General features: G+C 41.8%; 1 protein-coding gene across 6 annotated transcripts in view; it reads right to left on the bottom strand.

Annotated features, from left to right (window-relative positions):
* Positions 1-17795, bottom strand: part of NREP (neuronal regeneration related protein) — a 33219-nt gene extending 15424 nt beyond the window's left edge. The window contains exons 1-3 of one of the 6 annotated variants that reach the window (XM_060418725.1): positions 17658-17795; positions 16894-16935; positions 15528-15596 (exon numbers count right to left, since the gene is read on the bottom strand). In XM_060418725.1, coding sequence (XP_060274708.1) covers positions 15528-15530 — 3 coding nt within the window. In that variant the 5' untranslated portion in view covers positions 15531-15596; positions 16894-16935; positions 17658-17795. Of the gene's footprint in view, positions 1-15527; positions 15597-15800; positions 17156-17302; positions 17425-17657 lie in introns of those variants that run through there. The other 5 variants (XM_042251959.1, XM_060418724.1, XM_042251960.2 and 2 more) reach the window with 5 other exon arrangements.
* Between the last annotated feature and the right edge of the window lie 523 nt (positions 17796-18318).

Here is an 18318-nt window from a genome sequence, read left to right as displayed (position 1 = left end):
ATGTAAACTGAAACCATAAATGAGTTACAAGGATCATTTTCTCTGAACAGTATTACATCAAGGATTAGATGGTGCCAAAAGATGATGCGCTGAGCTGTCTCTCTAGAGACCAAGTCTTAGAGCTCTGCCTAACCCTGTGAATGCTGCTTGGAGATGGCGTGCACAGCAGGGGAAAGGCACTGCAACTAGAGGCCAAAAAGGAAAACGGTGGGTCATTCACACACTGGACATCATCTCTGCACATTCTAGAAAGTAAAATACATGTGATAGTTGGTCCCTCAGTTGGCAAACATTCTGGTTCGAGAACTAAGTGAGAAGTGCAGGGATCTAATTTAAGTGTGCGTGTGTGCATCACACACAGGCTGGCTGTGGTACCCAATGGATAATCGCAGAGAAAGCATTACGAACACTTGACTATTGCACTCAACCACAAATGCCCTCCTGCTAGAAAGGAAGGGATGACCTTTTAGGACACTGCTGCACTACAATACCTGCTGACACTCTTGGTTTTTCCATGGCCTGATAAGTTCTTAACCTGTAGAAATGGGGGTCGGGGAGACAACTGTGGTTCACAGCACACAAGCTGATTAAGCCCATCGAATTAACTTTGCTTTGGGTGCAGATGTTTACTATGAGCTCAGAAACTGTCCACATTTTACTCATATTATGCAGCAGATTATGTTACTGCCCGTGATGACATGTCAGGCAGGCAAAGGATTCATTTCTTTCCTTTGTGAGCTGGGGTGTTTGAAACAAGCGGTGTTCAGAGTTTAACAGTAGAATCCTCTAGATTCACTCTGCCTGTTGTGAAGCCATCTTGAGAGGCCGCTGATGAATATGTGGGAGCCTGACAGCTGTGGAATTTCATTTCTAGATTTCAACGAGGCAGAGAAAGGAAAAGGAAGTCTCCTCGCTGGCAACAAAATGAAAGTGTTTACAAGTGAAATTAATCATCAGCACAAAGAGCTTTCGCAGTCACTCTGTACCACAATATAATGTTCTGCCTGTTTGGCTGCTGAGTTTTTTAAAATTTGATTTCTAAGAATAAAAACAAAGACTTAAAGAGGAGCAAGGAATCAAGTCAGAAGCAAGCCACAGAAGGTTAACATTACCCAACTTTGCTTTGTCACCGCTCTTTGAAACTGTTCATGATGTGAGTTTGGGGCTTTGGATGGTGTGTGCTTCAAGGCAGGGTGCAGCAGCAGCTGGTGAACCCAGCACGCTGAACTGGAGGTCAGTTGCAAACATTTTGTGCTGTGCAAACTCCTCTCATCCCAGCCTCATTCCTTTCCAATAGGAAAATGCTTAGCACAAAGCAATCCACCTAAAGGCTCCATAAATCCAAAAAAGGGAGTTACTGATCGAGGAATTCTCAGATTTCTGCCAAGGCACCCTCCCCTGTGCTGGAGGTCAGCCTGGTATGCTAAGCAGAGCCAAACTGTGGACTGGACTCAAGGAATTAAGTTCAACACTTCAAATCTAGACTTTTAATGGGCAATTTTTCTTTTCAGTGATGAAGACAAAACAAAGTACAAACAGCTGATAACAGCCCAAAGTAAACCAGGAGAAAAAGCACAAGAAGAAAGCTTGGAAACAAATCTCATACAGGATATCTAAGAAGAGATTTTCTGAACAAAGGAAAAAAATAAAGCAGCTTTTTAAAACTCTGGTTTGAGATTAAGCAGTTTGTGAGTGAACAATAAGAAAGTACAGGCCACAAAAATAAGACATTTGCTCTTTTCAGCGGGATAAAAAATACTGGCCTTTGTTAACTAGCAAGGAAAAAAAAAAAAGAAAGAAAGAAAAGGCCCCTCAGGCATTTAAGCACAGCATAAGCTTTTCCTTGCCCCATGACCTCAACAAATATGTTAATAAAATCTTTTACCTCCCTGGAGTGGAACCAGAGTAAATATTTACTTAACACATCTGAGTTCTAAGTCTGGACCACCTTATTCCCTTATATAAATTGGTTTTCATTTGCAACCAAGAAATTAGAAACACCACATTTTGCAATGTTTCTCCTGCTTTTATGGTAGGAGAAGGAAGGAAGGATGAAAGGGAAGGAAGGGAGGGAGGAGAGGAAGAAAGCAAGAAGGAGGCAGAAAGAAAGAGAGCAAAAGACGGAAAGACAGGATGAACACTGTAAGGAAGAAAAGAAAACCGTATTGGGCCTGAGTGCACCAAACTGCACTTGAGAATTTTTGAACGGTATTCTCTGCTACAAATGAGTCATGCTGTTGATACCCTTTCCAATACTAGACATCTGGAATTAGCAGGACCTTTTCCAAGCACATTCCAAGGTTAATAAGAAACATCTAGACTTGCTTTTATTAGCCAGTTTGAGTAATTTTAGGTATACTGAATTTCACCTTCGTATAACTATAAGAAGTCTGATTTCTACTCACCAAGAATGGTAATTTTTCTTTCTTCTTGTTCTAAAGTTACTGTGCTATTCACTAAAATCTATGAAAGTTTTCACCAACAAGGTGAAAGAAAAAGTCCTCGAAACTCAAGGGTTTTTTTTTCCCTAAAGCCCTAAATTAAAAGCTAGTGAAATAAATATTTATCTGGACATATGGATTTGGGGTTTTTCTTGATCTGGGTGAATAATGAGATAGCCAGTTGCTTTTGATGAGCTTATGAACAATTTCAAAGCATTCCTATCGCTGACATATGCAAGACTGACTTTTCCAGAAAGTTTGCATTTTCTCCCAAAGCGCTCATTCCAAAAGAATTTATTCACTCTTTCCACCAATGCACCGTCTTCTGCTGGCAGCTGCAGACTGCTCAGCATTTAGCAAAAGTCATTTCACAGTTCAGTGCTTGTCAGGTACTGTCTTGGTCATTTGAAGACTAGATAACTCTCAACAGCAAACAGATCACCAAATTCGGAGGGCAAGTGGTTTCTATTATGGAGAGGATGTAATTAAACTTGGTTTAAATCAGACGCTAGTTGATTACCTGTTAAGAAGTTTGGCTTTAAAGAGGGGAACACAGCCAGACCTGTATCTGCACGTCCTAAGTGCTGGGGCACTGTGCAGCTTCTGGGGAACTGCCCTGTATGGAAACTGGCAAAAAACTGAAAGCACAGAGGAGCAGAAGGTCAGGATGGATGTGCCCCTGCACAGCACCTGGACTCTCAGCCCACTGAGTGCGGTCTGACTCAGAAGGCGGCTTCTCCCTGACAAAGGCCAGTCCGGCAGGGCCACAGGAAGCAGAGACGACCAAAGGCAGTGGCCGTCGACCCAAATGGACGCGGTGTCTCAGGACCGGGAGTCATCAGTAAATACCTGGAGAGTCATGAAGATGACTGCAAAAGGAATGCCAAATTAGGAGGCTAAATTCTCTGGGAAAGGGATCACTTATATTCTAATTAGCATGAAAAAGACAGCATTGGAAACTCAGAACTTCATTCTAAATCCTGACTGCACTCTGAGACAAGAGAAGACACTGATATTGACATCTTTGGGGCTTTTCCCTTCGGTTCTTCTTCCATGGTAAACCAATCAGCAAAACTATACTTCCCCAAAGGAAGGGAACTGTGAGCAAGACATGAGAGTTGTTGGAACCCACACTGGCAGAGTATCTAACTTTGGAGAGCCACAGTTTTCTGTGGGAAATGCACACTGGAGTTCATTATAATTTCTTTTTTTAAATTTTAGGCACGTTTTCTAGGCACACCCTTCAATCCTCAGAGTGCCGCTGAAAGGATGAAATGCATCAGCACATGTAAGGCATGGCAACAGGGTCAGCACAGATGGACTAAGTGGGCCTCGGTCAGCTGTCACACCATCAGCCTCACCGTCCCGCAGAGGAGGACGCTCCGCAGCCAGAGAGCTTGCCCAAGGTCACAGAGCCGAGAAATGGAGAAGACGGGATGCACACCCAGCCTCTCTTCTCCGAGAACACGGTCTGTCCGCAGCAGTCTTGTCTGCTATTTCCCCGGAGCCAGCTGCAGTGGCGCCATGAGGCCCTGAGAGCGGGGCCTGCTCTCAGTCCCTCAGTAGGTGCTGAGCGTCTCTACGCGGTGCCCTTTTGACGGAATTTAGTTGGGTTGCTGACACCTACTATCAAGAGAAGTTTTCTCAAAAATATTTGTTTCTCTGCTAGCTGTATTTTCGTGTGTGTGTGTGTGTGATTGAGAAATAGCTGCCCTTCAAAAATAACAGAGTGAAGTAAGCCAGAAAGAAAAACACCAATAAGGTATACTAACGCATAAATATGGAATTTAGAAAGATGGTAACGATGACCCTATATGCGAGACAGCAAGAGACACAGATGTATAGAACAGTCTTTTGGACTCTGTGGGAGAGGGCGAGGGTGGGATGATTTGGGAGAATGGCATTGAAACATGTATAATATCAGATGTGAAACAGATCACCAGTCCATGCATGAGGCAGGGTGCTCACGGCTGGTGCACTGGGATGACCCTGAGGGATGGGGTGCAGAGGGAGGTGGGAGGGGGGTTCAGGATGGGGACACATGTACACCCATGGCTGATTCATGTGAATATGTGGCAAAACCACCACAAGAGTGTAAAGTAATTAGCCTCCAATTAAAATAAGTTAATTTTAAAAAATAACTTGCCTAAGACACTCAGCACTGTTGGAAGGCACACAGGGCATGCTCACCAGTGTCCATTTGTTGCTACAGTCACTGGGGAAAGACAGCTTTCAGAGCAGCAACTCTCACTTGGCTACCTTAAGACTGTGGATCTAATTAAACCCAAGCAACACTGATCACCATAGTTTTGTCTTTTTTCAATTTTCCCTGGAAGGAAATGTTCACCACAATACAAATATCTAGCAAACACTGCAGCTAATTATAAAGGGTATTTGCTGAGAAGCCAAACTGTTTTAATATGACCCCTAAATAAACCCTCAAACAACTTCTCTGATGACCTGGCAATGGACAATCTAATTCAGAATATCTTTCTTTCAACAAATACCATTAGAAATCATGTTCACTGTAACTCTGCTTTTCAAAAATTCAATTTCAAAACAAACCGTTTAATCAAAGGAGAATTAAACTCTTGATCAATAATACGCAGCTATGTAAACCATACACAACATATAAGTATAAAGTGATCCTAGTTGAAGAGGAAGCAAATAAATACTTATTAGAATAGAGAGGCATGTATAAACTATTAAGAATGGTAATTCAGAAAGAAAAATCTAACCTGATTCTAGTTGGGAACTTTTAATTAACAAAGTCTAAGAAATGCAATCAGTTCTAATGACAAAAATGGAAACACAGAGATGAGGGAACAAGCCAGCCATCAGTTATTACTATCATGAAGGTAACAAATAGCACATAACAAGAAAAGTGGTTTGTGATCCTCAAACCACATGTAGAATACCGTATTCATTCAGTCAAAGACATGACGAACCTCTGGTTTTGTCTAAACAACACAAGAACATTGATCAACTGGGGAAAAATTCACATTATCAGATGAATTGTTTCTATGATGCCAAAAACCACATTTAATTGAATTTTTGATTGAATTGATTGTGACAGTGTAGACAGTTAATCCTGCATAATAAAATTAAAGTTTAAAAAGCAGTCCTCATGAAAAAAAAAAGAAAAAGGAACAGGCTTAATAAAGATGAAATGAAAAGATGTAGAGATTTGATTCCCAGACCTTGATAACAAGATCAGAATAATTTAAGATTCTATTATCAAGATGTGCACAAAACATACAAGGGCCAGAGGCATTCCATGATGTATAATTAGAACCAAGTCTCCACAGGGCACTGTGAAATGGAACTTCAGTTATACAGCTTTTTTATAGGGTCCAGAGCATTCAGGCTTTGGAAACAATCAAATCTAGGTAATAAAGGATCAAAATTACAAAGATGAGAAGGGCTCCAAGATGTGGGCAGAATTTTTGCTGTATTAACTAAATTGGTTGAGTATACATATTAATTATCCAATCAATAAATCAAAAAATATTTACTAAATACTGATTTTCTATGAAATATTGAATATTTAGTAAGTAGCTTTCAACTCCAGAGAATGAACATCTTAGGAAAGACAATTCCCCATTAGTTTGGACTGCAAGTGCTAAAACAGCAAAGAAAACACATTAAAAAAAAAAAAAAAAGGTTTCTTTAGAGCTAAGCCACCAAATCTTGGGATATCTATTCAGGAAAGGTGAGAGTTAATTAACGACTTCACCTTTTCAAATTCTAATTCTCATAACCATGCTACCTCAGAAAGTCCATGAGATTGCATGTTTCAAATAGTAGGTCCATTCTCTGCCCAGTATTCCTTCTTTCAGTCAGTGTTAACTGAGTCCCCACAACACAGCAGGCACTAGGCTAAATGCTCAAACATGCCAAACCCACATGGCACCACGGTACACAGAAGCTCAGCAACTGCCTGGCAAATGTGCACGACGGCAGACTTTCCCAGCATGGTCTCAATAAGCCTTTTGGTAACTTTCACTATGATGACTTAACGAAGGGCAAGAAATAGTCCTTCTTGGGAAAGTCCTTAATAACAATCCCTTACTTGGGTCATGTTTTTAAGTATCTTAGTCAGTAAGTTTAATTCATCTAACCACAGAATCCAGTTTTTCCTTGACAGTTTCGAATGTTGGCTGCCAAACACACAGTATCTTCTCCTAATTTCTACTGTATCTGACACTGACTTCATTCAATAAAAGAGACCACAAAATGCCTGGATCCATTTTAACCATAACAACTTTTGTAAATTCCCCCTGTTCGGTCAGTGGACTGCAGTACTTTTCCCAGCTGGAATTGTATCAAACACAATTCAGACAGGAAAGCTGCTACCTGCCCTAGTAATCAAAGGACAGCGGTGTGTGATGGTGATCTGAGTAAGGGCTGGAGGGGAGAAGGGACAAGAGCTAGAACTGGGCAACCACACCAAAACTTTGTACACATTATCAATCTCCCTCTTATTTTAATTACGTATTGGTAGAGGTCCCTGGCTCATATTTTCACTGGCAACAACTATTCAGCTATTCTTCCTTTCTTTCCAATCAATGTCTCTGATTCCCAATTTCAGCATAAAAGGGGCAAACAGACCTTCCTTTCATTGACCGCATTCTCTTAAGTATCTTTCCCTTCTCCTTTTCAAACAGGCATGATGCTTGTATTTTAGTCTATGAGAGTTAGGATGAATACTGAACAAGCATAGTTAAAATCAAGGGTTTAAAAATACCTCCAGCTACATAAATCTAGGGCTTCCCTGGTGGCTCAGACAGTAAACAATCTGCCTGCAATGCAGGAGACCTGGGTTTGATTCCTGGGTTGGGAAGATCTCCCAGAGAAGGGCATGGCAACCCACTTCACTATTCTCACCTGGAGAATTCCATGGACAAGGAAGCCTGGCAGACTACAGTCCATGGGGTGGCAAAGAGCTGGACATGACTGAGCGACTTCTTAGGCACAATGCTTAGATCGGAAACCATTCCGAGGTAACAACAGGCCATTGTTTTACTTGTAAAGAATTCATTACCTTGTGAAACCAGAGCAGATGATGCTCTACCATCATGACTGACTGAGTCAGATTGCTGAGAGGCAAACTGTGGACCGCTGGCAATACAACATCGATGACCTGAAGCACAGTGACATCCCCCAGCCAGAATTCCGGATGGACATGTGACTCCACCCTAAAGCTGAGAGTCCTCTTCCAGCAGACCACATCAAACTAAATTTCTGGACACTCTGAGGGCCTCTTCTGTCTAAACAGTGCAGAAGGCAGCGCAGAACTGAGGAGCTGGTTTTGTACCATGTTTATATTTCACTTAACTCTCCCCTCTTACCTCCCTAACACTGAGGCTTCTTTGTTCAGTGAGATGGTTTTCAGCAACAAATTCATCGCCTGTGTGTAGTGATTTAATTTCCTGGATCCTACATTTTATAATCAGAACTGTCACGCCCCTGCAAAGTGTTGGGGCTACTACGAGTTGTAAATCTCAAGGTGAGCCACCTGGTTCTGCCCAGAAGTAATAGATCTCCATGTATTCCTGAGCTCCCACTAGTTCATTTATTTCACAGACATTTATTGGTTACTAAGGATGTGCCAGTTCCCACAGGTATTGGAGCTGTGGTTAGACTGGCTCATGGAGGTGTAATCTATTTCAAGGTCCATGAAGGTTAGGGGTTCCTTTCACTTTGTAGGAAAAGAATACCAGTCAATTTCACTACTGTTCCAGAGTTCCCTCTCAACTGTTCCCAAACTGAATTCATCATCCTGATACAGGAAAAGGGGAAAAAGAGGCATTACAGCTTCAACTGCACCATAAGAAGAGGTCTGATGTTCACTTACTAGTGGTCAGTGTTTGTGCTTCAAGTTTACAGTCTTGGAGGGTAGAAAGGCATGCAGAAAGAAGCCAGGCACAAGTAGAATGTTGTGTGTGTGTTTAGTGTACAAGGGAGCAGATCATTCCTGCTAGATGTCCTGGGGAGAGTTTCATGGAGGTGTTGTTATTTAAATTCAGTCTGGAAGAAGAGCTTTATTTGTCCGGAGGAGCATTCTTTCTAGGACTGAGTAAGCAAAGGCACAGAGGGGAGGGCCTCCTGGGGCATGTTCAGAATAACAAGTAGCCTGGTCCTTCTAAGAAAATAAATGCTATAGTAGCTAGAAATAAAACACGAGTTCACATAGTTCTGGAATGGCTCCTCAGCCACAGATATTCAGTTTATGAAGGTTTAAAACACCGAAGTTGAAAAAAATATTTAAAAGTATGATGTGGGAGTAGGCACAAGGAATTTAAGGAAACAGCGCTTATGTATGTCACTTACTGTCTAGGGGATGAGTCCAACCGCACCTGAAGGGTCCAGAAGAACTGGTAAAATCATTCATATTGAAAATCTTGCAGCTGATGCCTTCTGAGTCTGTCCTGTCTCCAGAAGAGATTCCAGAAAAATCCGTCTTGGTCTTGGCTTTCCCCAACTTCTGGGTATCATGTTATGAGATTCCCTTATGATGGTCACTAGACTATTGTCTAAATTAGTATCGGTCCGTAGGCCTCAAATTGTAAACAATTTTATTATGATGATGTAAGCGTCGGCTTGAATTCTGAATACGTACGTCTGGCTAATCAGGAAGAAGTAGAGAGAACCAGCTGGGTTTGTGTGGTTGCGACTGATTAGCACATGGCTAGCCGCAAAAGAAGGGAAGAATGGGGTCTGCTCTCACAGCTGGCACAGAAGCAGCACCCTCTCTGGCCAAGTGGACACTAAGGAACCCTCTGGCATTTACCAGGGGAAGTGCAGCCACTTGCTCCCAAGAAAGAGGCTAAGTGTGCTCCCTTCCCTATTCCTTCCAACTATCCTTCTCACCACTCTACCACAGCCCAAGGACAGCGAGAGGCAGCAGTAAATAAGCTGTCTGTGAATGAACATGTGTGCTTTTTTCCTTGGGCACAATCAAAATGCAAAGAGCCTGAGACAGGCTGGAACCTGAGTGGGAGCCTGGGGCCATCTCCAAGATGCCTGCGCGGTGGCTGCCCCTAGCTCAGCACGTGGAGTTCTTGACCTCTAGGTCTAGTGTGTGAGGTCTGTCTTTGAGAGAACAGAGGCCTGAAATAGGGAGGAGGACATTCACTAATGCAGTAAACATGTATTATGCTCACTCCTGTAAGCATACCTTTCTAATAAATGTATTTCTTTTATCAGAAATATGCTTTTCTCTCATCTAAATCTACCCATTCTTCATTCACCCAATAGTTACTAAGCATAGATCCTAAGCCCTGAAAACGTCAAGAAGGCACAGTACCTGCTCTCAAGGACCTTCTAGGTTTCAAATTCTGTGCCGACTCCAATCAGTTGTTAATGTAACAAGACAGTGAAGATTTGGAAATATCATATTCAGGATGAATAATAATAATGTGTGTTAAGCCACTGATTCGCAATGTCTGACCCAAGTGGAGGAGGAGGCAGCGATAGCACACAAACCATGTATCTGTCATCTCTGGGTATAGGTGAATTTCTACCTCCTTAAAAGAAAGCATTCACCTCCAATCCCCAGTCTCCAGCGATACCACTCCTCTGCATCTTACAATTTGGCACTAGATTATATCACAATTAACTAAGTCCATCATGCATATTAGTCTCCCTGACACAAGTAAAATATAAATCTACATTCCATAATGCAACAAACTTAGCACAAAGAAAATACTAAAAAAAAAAAAAAATGCTTGTTCAGTTGACATAGGAATAGATGTACAATCCTACTGCTAACTCTTCTCAGGTTCTTCAGCGCTTCTATACATGGCGACTTTGTTTTCTTGGGATCATTTACATGATAGCACAGAATGAGATCATACTGGAAATAAGTAAAGGCTTTAAAGTTCCAGTACTAGGAGCAAAGTTTCTCCTGGATCCCAGAGGGGATTTTTAGGACTCTAGGAAAAAGTTGCTGTCAGTTTTGAGTACCACAGCTGGATCAAACCTAGAGGGCTAGAATCACAGCAGGTTGTTCAGAGGATGGCTTTAAATGTTGGTAAAGGTGAGCAACTGCAAGACACTCTTTTTTGACAAGTGGTTTTATGGCTTAATCATAATTTTTTTCTTCTGCTAATAAATAATGGAAGATAATTTGCTGTGGAAGCTAACATTACATTCACTTCAACTTCCTAGCTCTTTAGAAGAATAGAAGGATCAAAATTACTTCTAGTCCAGCAAAACTAAACAAGATTAAGTCATTAAGGATGGATTTTTTAAAAGTTCAGCTTAACAGATATTAGCATGTATGGACCACATATTTACTGAGCTTCTAACATATATTTAATATTTCATTAAACACTGCATATGAAATTTTTAAACTTTCTGGAAGTCTATAATCTAGCTGGTCAGTGAAATGAATGTGATCCAACTAACAAATAATGCAGGAGAGTATAATCTAGTGTTACACCAGGTTAATACCATGTCATTGCTACTAATAACTGAATTGATATTTAGAATTTAGTTGAGAGCCATGCAATGTTTAAATCCCAAACCATTAGAGCTGCTAATACTGTCATGCACTAACAGATCAATTTCAGGATCACTGCTGTTTTTTAAACCACTGAGATGAGAGATTCTTGAAGCTGTCCATAGGTGCAAAACATGTCCTGAAATACTCATTTCAGATAGATTTAGATCCAAGAAATAGGATTTTTAGGAACCATAATTTCTACAGATGTGGACTGAGACTTACGGTTAATTTTCCAGTATAAAGCAAAGGAGTGGTTTAAAGCCAGAATTTTTAAAATCTATCTTTATCACCTAAGATGATACAGTCCAGCTACATCCATTACATTTTCCTTTGGTATATTCAAATTGGATTCACTGGTAAGATTTCCTTATTGCTAGTCTTTTTCCCATATAACAAAGGAATTATTCAGAGAATTCAGGCAAATCCCTTCCACTCCTGCCTCACTCCAGCAACATTTTGAATAAACCAAGATGAATCAGACAAAATCAAGTTATTTCGTGTTAAGCGTAATTATGCAGATAATTATCTCAACCCTCCACTTCACTTGGGTTGTGAGGATAAGGTCCTAAAAGACTTACCAGCCAGAAACAGCACTTGAAAACATACGCTCAGAGCAGGGAAGCCACAGTGCCTCTCCAAGGCTCCCAGTCAATCTAGAGTAAGTGGGCACAATGTACGAAACTCATCATCTGGAGCTTATTCATTTGGATTAGTAAAGTGTTCATATTTCAGAAGGATAGTTTCCTAAAGTACTCATCTTAGACTGTGTGTGTGCTCAGTCATGGCTGACTCTTGGCGACCCCATGGACTCTAGACAGCCAGGTTCCTCTGTCCATGGAATTTTCCAGGCAAGAATACTGGAGTGGGTTGCCATTTCCTACTTCACGGGATCTTCCTGACCCAAGGATTGAACCCGTGTCTCCTGCATCTCCTGCACTGGCAGGCAGATTCTTTACCACTGCACCACCCGGGAAAACCATTCATCTTAGGGTTTAAAATAAAGAGAATTCTCTCAGTGTATTTATGAAGATCTGGTTTACATGTCAGTTTTAAGAACTGCATCAGTTTCAAATAGCACAAATAAAAAAATAGAATGATATTTTAAATGCCTGTTTATTCCAAGATTTCTGCTCAAATACCTTCTTCTGCCTGACCTATCTATTTAGCTCAAGAGGAAGAGGGCCTGGGGCTAAACCCAGATAGACCATCCCTACCGTCCTAATTCCCCAAACAATTCTCAATTCTCCCCTCACAATGCACTAGAAGCGCTGGTAAAAGAGAAGACAGTACCATCTACAGTTACTCTCCTAGGTACTTTTCAGCATCCCCACAGTCAAAAAATCACTGAGTAACTTGTAAATTTACATTCCAAAACCCAACGGCACAGCTACCAACAGTACCTCATCCCTTTGCAATCTTTCTCTTTTTCTTTAAACAAGAAAACCTTATGTTACTGAAGAGATTATTGAAAGAGTCTCCTTGTAAGTTCATGAATGCCCCTTCACAGACTGTACAGAAAGCAAAGCTCTAAGAACAGCACAATGGAGTCAACTCATCATTTTGAAAAGCTCAGCATCAGACTTAGAGAGAATCTAAAATTGTTCCAATTCCTAGGTCTCTGTTAAAACATAATAAGCCCAAGCTTGTGCCACTGTGAATCCATGGCACATTCATACTAGGAGGCAAGTTTAGAGCACAAAGGGTAGTCACGTTGAAAATCAGGACTTAACTTTGACACTGAATTCAATTTATTTTTTCAAACTATTCAGTAAGACCATCTGCTTATTTTTGAAATATTTTCTTCTCAGTGATGTATCCAAAGCAAGTACCTTTAAAATAAAACGACTAAGCAAATCCCAAGGACCGATATTAAATATAATCTTAGAAATTAAATTTAACAAAAAGCCAAATATAAATTAAAGAAATGCTGAGGATTTCTGTAGACTCACAATATCTTGTTAATTGCAAAGACATGTCGGGGATGGAGTGCTAGAAAAAGTTATGCTTACTAGAAAATCAAAAATGCTGGGGGATGTTATTAAAAAGAACACTCTAGAAAATGAAGATAAGGCAAACCACACTCAAAATTAAAACCTGTAACAGTACTCCTAAAATGCACAACCCCAGATGCACTGTATCCTATGTAAATAATGCCCCCGGGAATTGTGCCCAAAGGGTCCCCTATATGGAATACAATGTGATTAGCGCCTCATAGATTAACAACGCAGTTGTATTTTTTTGTAATGCAAAAAGTTATCACTGTGAAACACCATTTTAGGGTATGTCAAATGTCTAAATATTGAACCATTCTGTTTTGGATCCTAGAGCCTACTAGTTAATTTCTTACTCTGGAATGAGTTGATTATAAATTTGTATTTGGAATAAGCCCTTTACTAAACAGGTCAAAAACACTGAAATTAGACCCTTTTTAGTGTTTTAAAATATGGAAATCCAGGTTTCTATATAAATGGAAAGATATGTTTTACAGCAAACATATAAAAGTTTATATATGTTCTAGAGGTGACCAGGTGTTAAGTTCACTGCTTCCCCAGCGCTAGTTTCTATCATATAAGAGGTTAAGTCTTTAAGTAAGCCAGTTACACAGGTCAGCAAAGTAATTCTTGTTTTAATCAAGTAGAGAAAATAACTTCATTTTTCCAAAAAGGAGAAAAGGAGGTATAAAACACCTCTAATTTCAGTTTAAAAAAAAAGACAATCAAAAAAAATTTTTTTTTAATGAAAAGACTTTGAAGAGCTCAGAACTCCTGGAATAAGAAAATTGCTAGAAAGTTACTTGGAATCACCCACAGACAATAACTGTCGGTGGTTTCATTTCAGGCAATGGGCTTGTGCCAAAAGGGACTGACATCTTGATGAAAGGATCACCAAAAAGTCGTGAGAATTTTTCCATGACTAAAATTCCTTCCAAGAGCAACAAACTGATTTCTCATTCTGTCACCATAAATAGACGACAACTGTAAGAAATTGACAACATGTAACAATAATTCGAATTTGCTCTTCTGCATTCGAACTGTTCCAACTTTCAGTCTTGGCTTTGGCAACATGCTTTCCTTCCACAAAGCTTACTCCGCTCACTACTATGGAAACATGATATTTATTCTTTGAGCTTGAGCTATAGGACTAATTTTGGCAGAATCAGTGGTCAGATTGATGTTCAACCAAACTGGTCACCTGACATTACAACACACGTGAATCTTCACACCCTCTTTATTCCAGGGGAAGGTTCTGGGATAAAGAGCTACAGGACCAGGTGTCCTGGCCAATCACAGCAAAAGATAACAAAATAAAAACACTTTGCAGTAGGTTATTTTATTACCATCCTAGAACCCTATGACAATAGCTAGTTAGGAATTTAATATCGATTTAGAAACCATTTGCACAAAACCTACTGATTACTTTTGTTTATCCCTTTTGCCTTCTACCTTAATTTGGTCATTATCAACCTATGCCCAAGCAAAATCTATTTTATTTGATGCTTTGACACCCACCTGTTGAAATGATAAGTGAGGCACACATACAAAATAAACAGCTTACCTATTAACAGAAGGCAAACAAAATTCATGTAACTGCTTCTGACTCACTTTTCTCCTTGGAAGCTCATACTTGGATTGCTCTCAAAGAAAACATCAAGTATATCGGATTCAATTTTGATTCATTAAATTCCTCCCTCTTTTAAAAGAAAAAACAAAAACTAAATTTGGAAACCGCACACTCTAAGCAGCAAAGAGGTGTTTTAAAGAGCTTAAACGTCTGCAGTAGGACATGCTGTACTTAACAAGTTTCATGACATCTCTGTTCTTTTTTTCAGTTCAACTTCATTTCCATAGAGGAAATGTTTCAAAAAAGATTAATACATGTATTCAACTGTTTTTAATGTGTATTTCATCTATTTCTTTAACCCATCATCGAACACTAAGCTGCCTCCTCTGTTGGTCATAATGCTTGTCAGAAATAGTTACGCCTTCATTTAGAGGATAACACGCTTATCTTCTAAAACTGAGCAGATGTCCCTCATAAATGAAGTTATAAATCAATGACAACAATAAAACAGTAATTATATTCGGGAGACAATAGAGTGTATTAACATAGAAGTCCATGGTCTACATATATACCGCTTTAGCATATACTATAGCTGTTGGATTAGCTGGACACAGACTCCTACTTTTGGGATAAGTTCTGGCTCTCTCTACGAGAAGACCCGTGGCTTTGTTTGAGCCCCATTGCTTGCCACCTCTTCCACGCATGTCACAATTTATCACTCTTCTTAAAGAACAGAACAGTTTCTGTTGTTCAAGTTAAAAAATTTTCACTTCTGAAAGGAATTTCAGTTTTCTATTCAAAATGATTGAAAATCAAAAGATCTTATTCCTAATTCATCACATCCAATAAATTGCTGTACTGCAGAAGCTCGCCAGGCTGGATAGGAACCTCTGAAAGGTCATATAGGGTAGAAACAATGAAGGGCTCAGAGGAGATGAAGGTGGGTGGTTGGTATTTTTATGGAATAAAGACTGGTAAGAAGTAATTGAGAGTCTCCTCTGATGACCAATTCTTACCATTTTGAGAATCCTTAACAGTCTTGGCCTTGCACCCTCCCTCTCTTCGGTCGAAGGAGACCAACCAACCTGCAAAATATGTTTAAATACAGTAGACAAATTGCCTTACCATAGGTCAGCAAATGAGAAATGCTTGTTTAGAGGTTACAGACAAATAATCATTTTCTGTGGTTAAGCTCAGTTACATGCAAATTATTGTAACCACTGGAGCTTCTGAAAGAGCTTTTCAAACGGTCTGCAGGCTTAAACAGGGGACAAAGGAATCCCTGGTACCTGGCTTTGCAGAGTCCTGGGCTATTCTTAGTGTTGGGTTCATCTTTAAATTGCAGGAGTTTAAAAGGCTTAATAACTTAAAAGTAGAACCAAGTGATAAAAATAGATTGTTTTCTGGCCGCTCTTTGTTCCCAGACATACTACTGGCAGTATATTTGCAATCAAGACAGCAGAATACGAATCAGCCTTCCACCGTGTAGTGTAATGCCTCAGAGTGGATATTTTTGGAAATGGCACTGCATTACATAACCTTCCGTGTTTAAAAAAAAAAAAAAACTACACTAAGGGGGAAAAGTCAGGAATATACACCATTATGCCCTTCTCCCTAAACCAAATAAACATTAATATACGTGCTGCGGTGATTTTCCTCCCAACCGTTGTGTCACAATACAGTTCTTTTGTTAACATAAGTTATGACAAAAATTAAGATGAATGGAGAAACAAAGTTCTCTAACAGGGTATTATGAGCTCTTCGAGTTTTCCTATAATGGTATTACAGACACACAGAAATGCAAATCAGATCATTATCATCATCAAGCAAAAAGCAGTCACTTATTTTTAAGCCATCCCTCCCCCAAAGTTCAGCTGCTTCCTAAGAAAATGCAGGGGGAAAGTGTTGCAAGATCGAATGCCTGAAAAGACCCTTGGAGGCGCAGCAGCTTTGAAAGAGTAATAAAGACTAAGGATGAGGAACACAAATCCACTTTATAAAAGGGGAGGGGGGTGTGCATGCACCAAAGTGCATTTAATGCAAAGAAACAAAACAGTTCCTAACAATGCTTTATTAGCAAGAAGAACAGAAATTAATCACACCAACAAGCGAAAAACCCCACCCCTTCCCAACAGATTTCTCCCTCTTAACTTGTGCATTAGGGGAAAAAAAAAAAAAAAACCACCCAAGTCAAATTCCAGCCTTAATGCAGCGGGACCAAAATGCCAGAATTTCTCTAAGTACAGGCTTCCGTTCTTTAAAATTTAGAGGGAAGAAGCATGAACTCTGCAGGGTTGGAGTTCAGCAAAGAGCAACGGCAAGAAATCGACACAAAAGAGAAAGCAGCGCTCCCGGCCGGGGATGGGAATGGCATATACTTACAGACAAAAGCCCCGTTCCCTGTTCACTCTCTCCTCTCTACACCTGAAACACAAATGTGGATGAAAAAGGGTATCATGCTAGAAAGACAGCTGGGGAAGGGGGGTGGGGGGGGGGGGGGGGGGGAGGGAAAAGGGGTGGAGGAAAAGGAGGGAGGAGGGGGAAGGGAAACAAAACCCAAACCGGCTTCACTTCCAAGAAGTGCAGCCTTGGAAAAAGGAGGGGGAAGGTCTCCCTGCCTCGCGCTCTCTCTCCAAGAGTGTGTGTCTCTTTCTCTAAGAGTCAGTTTCTCTCTCTCTCTCTCGGCTGCTAGTGTGCTAGTGAACAATGAGCTAATTCTGATGGGCTGGCGCCACGCCAGCACCCCAGCCTCGCTGCCACTGTGCGGCCGCGGCGGAGCCAGACTGCTTACTCGGCAGGAATCGGCGACTCGGGGCCCGGTCGGCGAGCGGCCAACGCGCGCGCGCCCCGGCCCCCCGCACCCGGGAGCCCCGAGCGCCGCGCCGCCCCCCTGCGCCCGCCGGGCCCGGGGACAAAGGGGCCCGCGGCTCCGCGCCGCCCGGCCCCGCCCCCGGAGCGCGGCGCGCACACACCCGGCCCGGCCTCTCCCCCTTGGCGGGCTTCTCCGCCTCGACGTGCGGTTGCTTTTCAGACAAATAAGGAGGCGGAGGAGGCGGTTTGGGGGCGCGCCAGGCGTGAAGGCGGCCAGGGCGCTGCACAGCCCGGCGGCTGGCCAGGGCCCCGGGGAGAGGCGGCGCGGCCCGTACTGTAATAATAAACCTGCAGCAGAGGGCATCTGAGGGGAAGAGGACGGCGACCGGCGGCAGCCGCCTTCCCTTTTATGTGCCTGTCCGGAGCAGAGCAGAAAATGGAGCCCGCGGCGGCGCGGAGCCGCACCGACACACAAAGAGCCGGCCTTGCCCGCGTTTGCGCACGGCCCGGGTCGGCCCCGCCGGGTACGCGCGCCCCGCTCCCGGCAGCGAAGGAGCCCGCAGCCCGAGCACCCCCGTGGCCCTGTGGCTGCGCGCTCTCGCGCACACACACAGGCGCACACACACACAGGCACACACACACACACACACACACACACACACGCGTGCGTGCACAGACAGCAAGAGGCTGAGATCTGGTATGATCAGCACAAGACCCTCCCCCAAGATTTAGTAAGTTCCCAGCACAAGACACCCTCCCAGAAGATTTAGTAGGTTCTCACTCTCAGCCCCACGGAAATCGTACTTTTGAAAACTAGAGATTGCATTTTAAAAGAGGTTCTTTGCATTTCTGATTTTTTAAAAACCTCATCTTTCTTACTTAAAATATGACTGTCTTTTTTTACAGTAGTTTAAAAGCTCAAAATTTTGCTACAAATTCGAACAAACTGATTTAGACCAAACAGGATATAATTTTATGGTAATTGTCAGATGTTAG

Source organism: Ovis aries, chromosome 7 (genome assembly GCF_016772045.2).
Source record: "Ovis aries strain OAR_USU_Benz2616 breed Rambouillet chromosome 7, ARS-UI_Ramb_v3.0, whole genome shotgun sequence".
Classification (NCBI taxonomy): Eukaryota; Metazoa; Chordata; class Mammalia; order Artiodactyla; family Bovidae; genus Ovis; species Ovis aries.
Note: the sequence above shows the minus strand (reverse complement) of the source record. Positions and strands in the feature narration are given on the sequence as shown.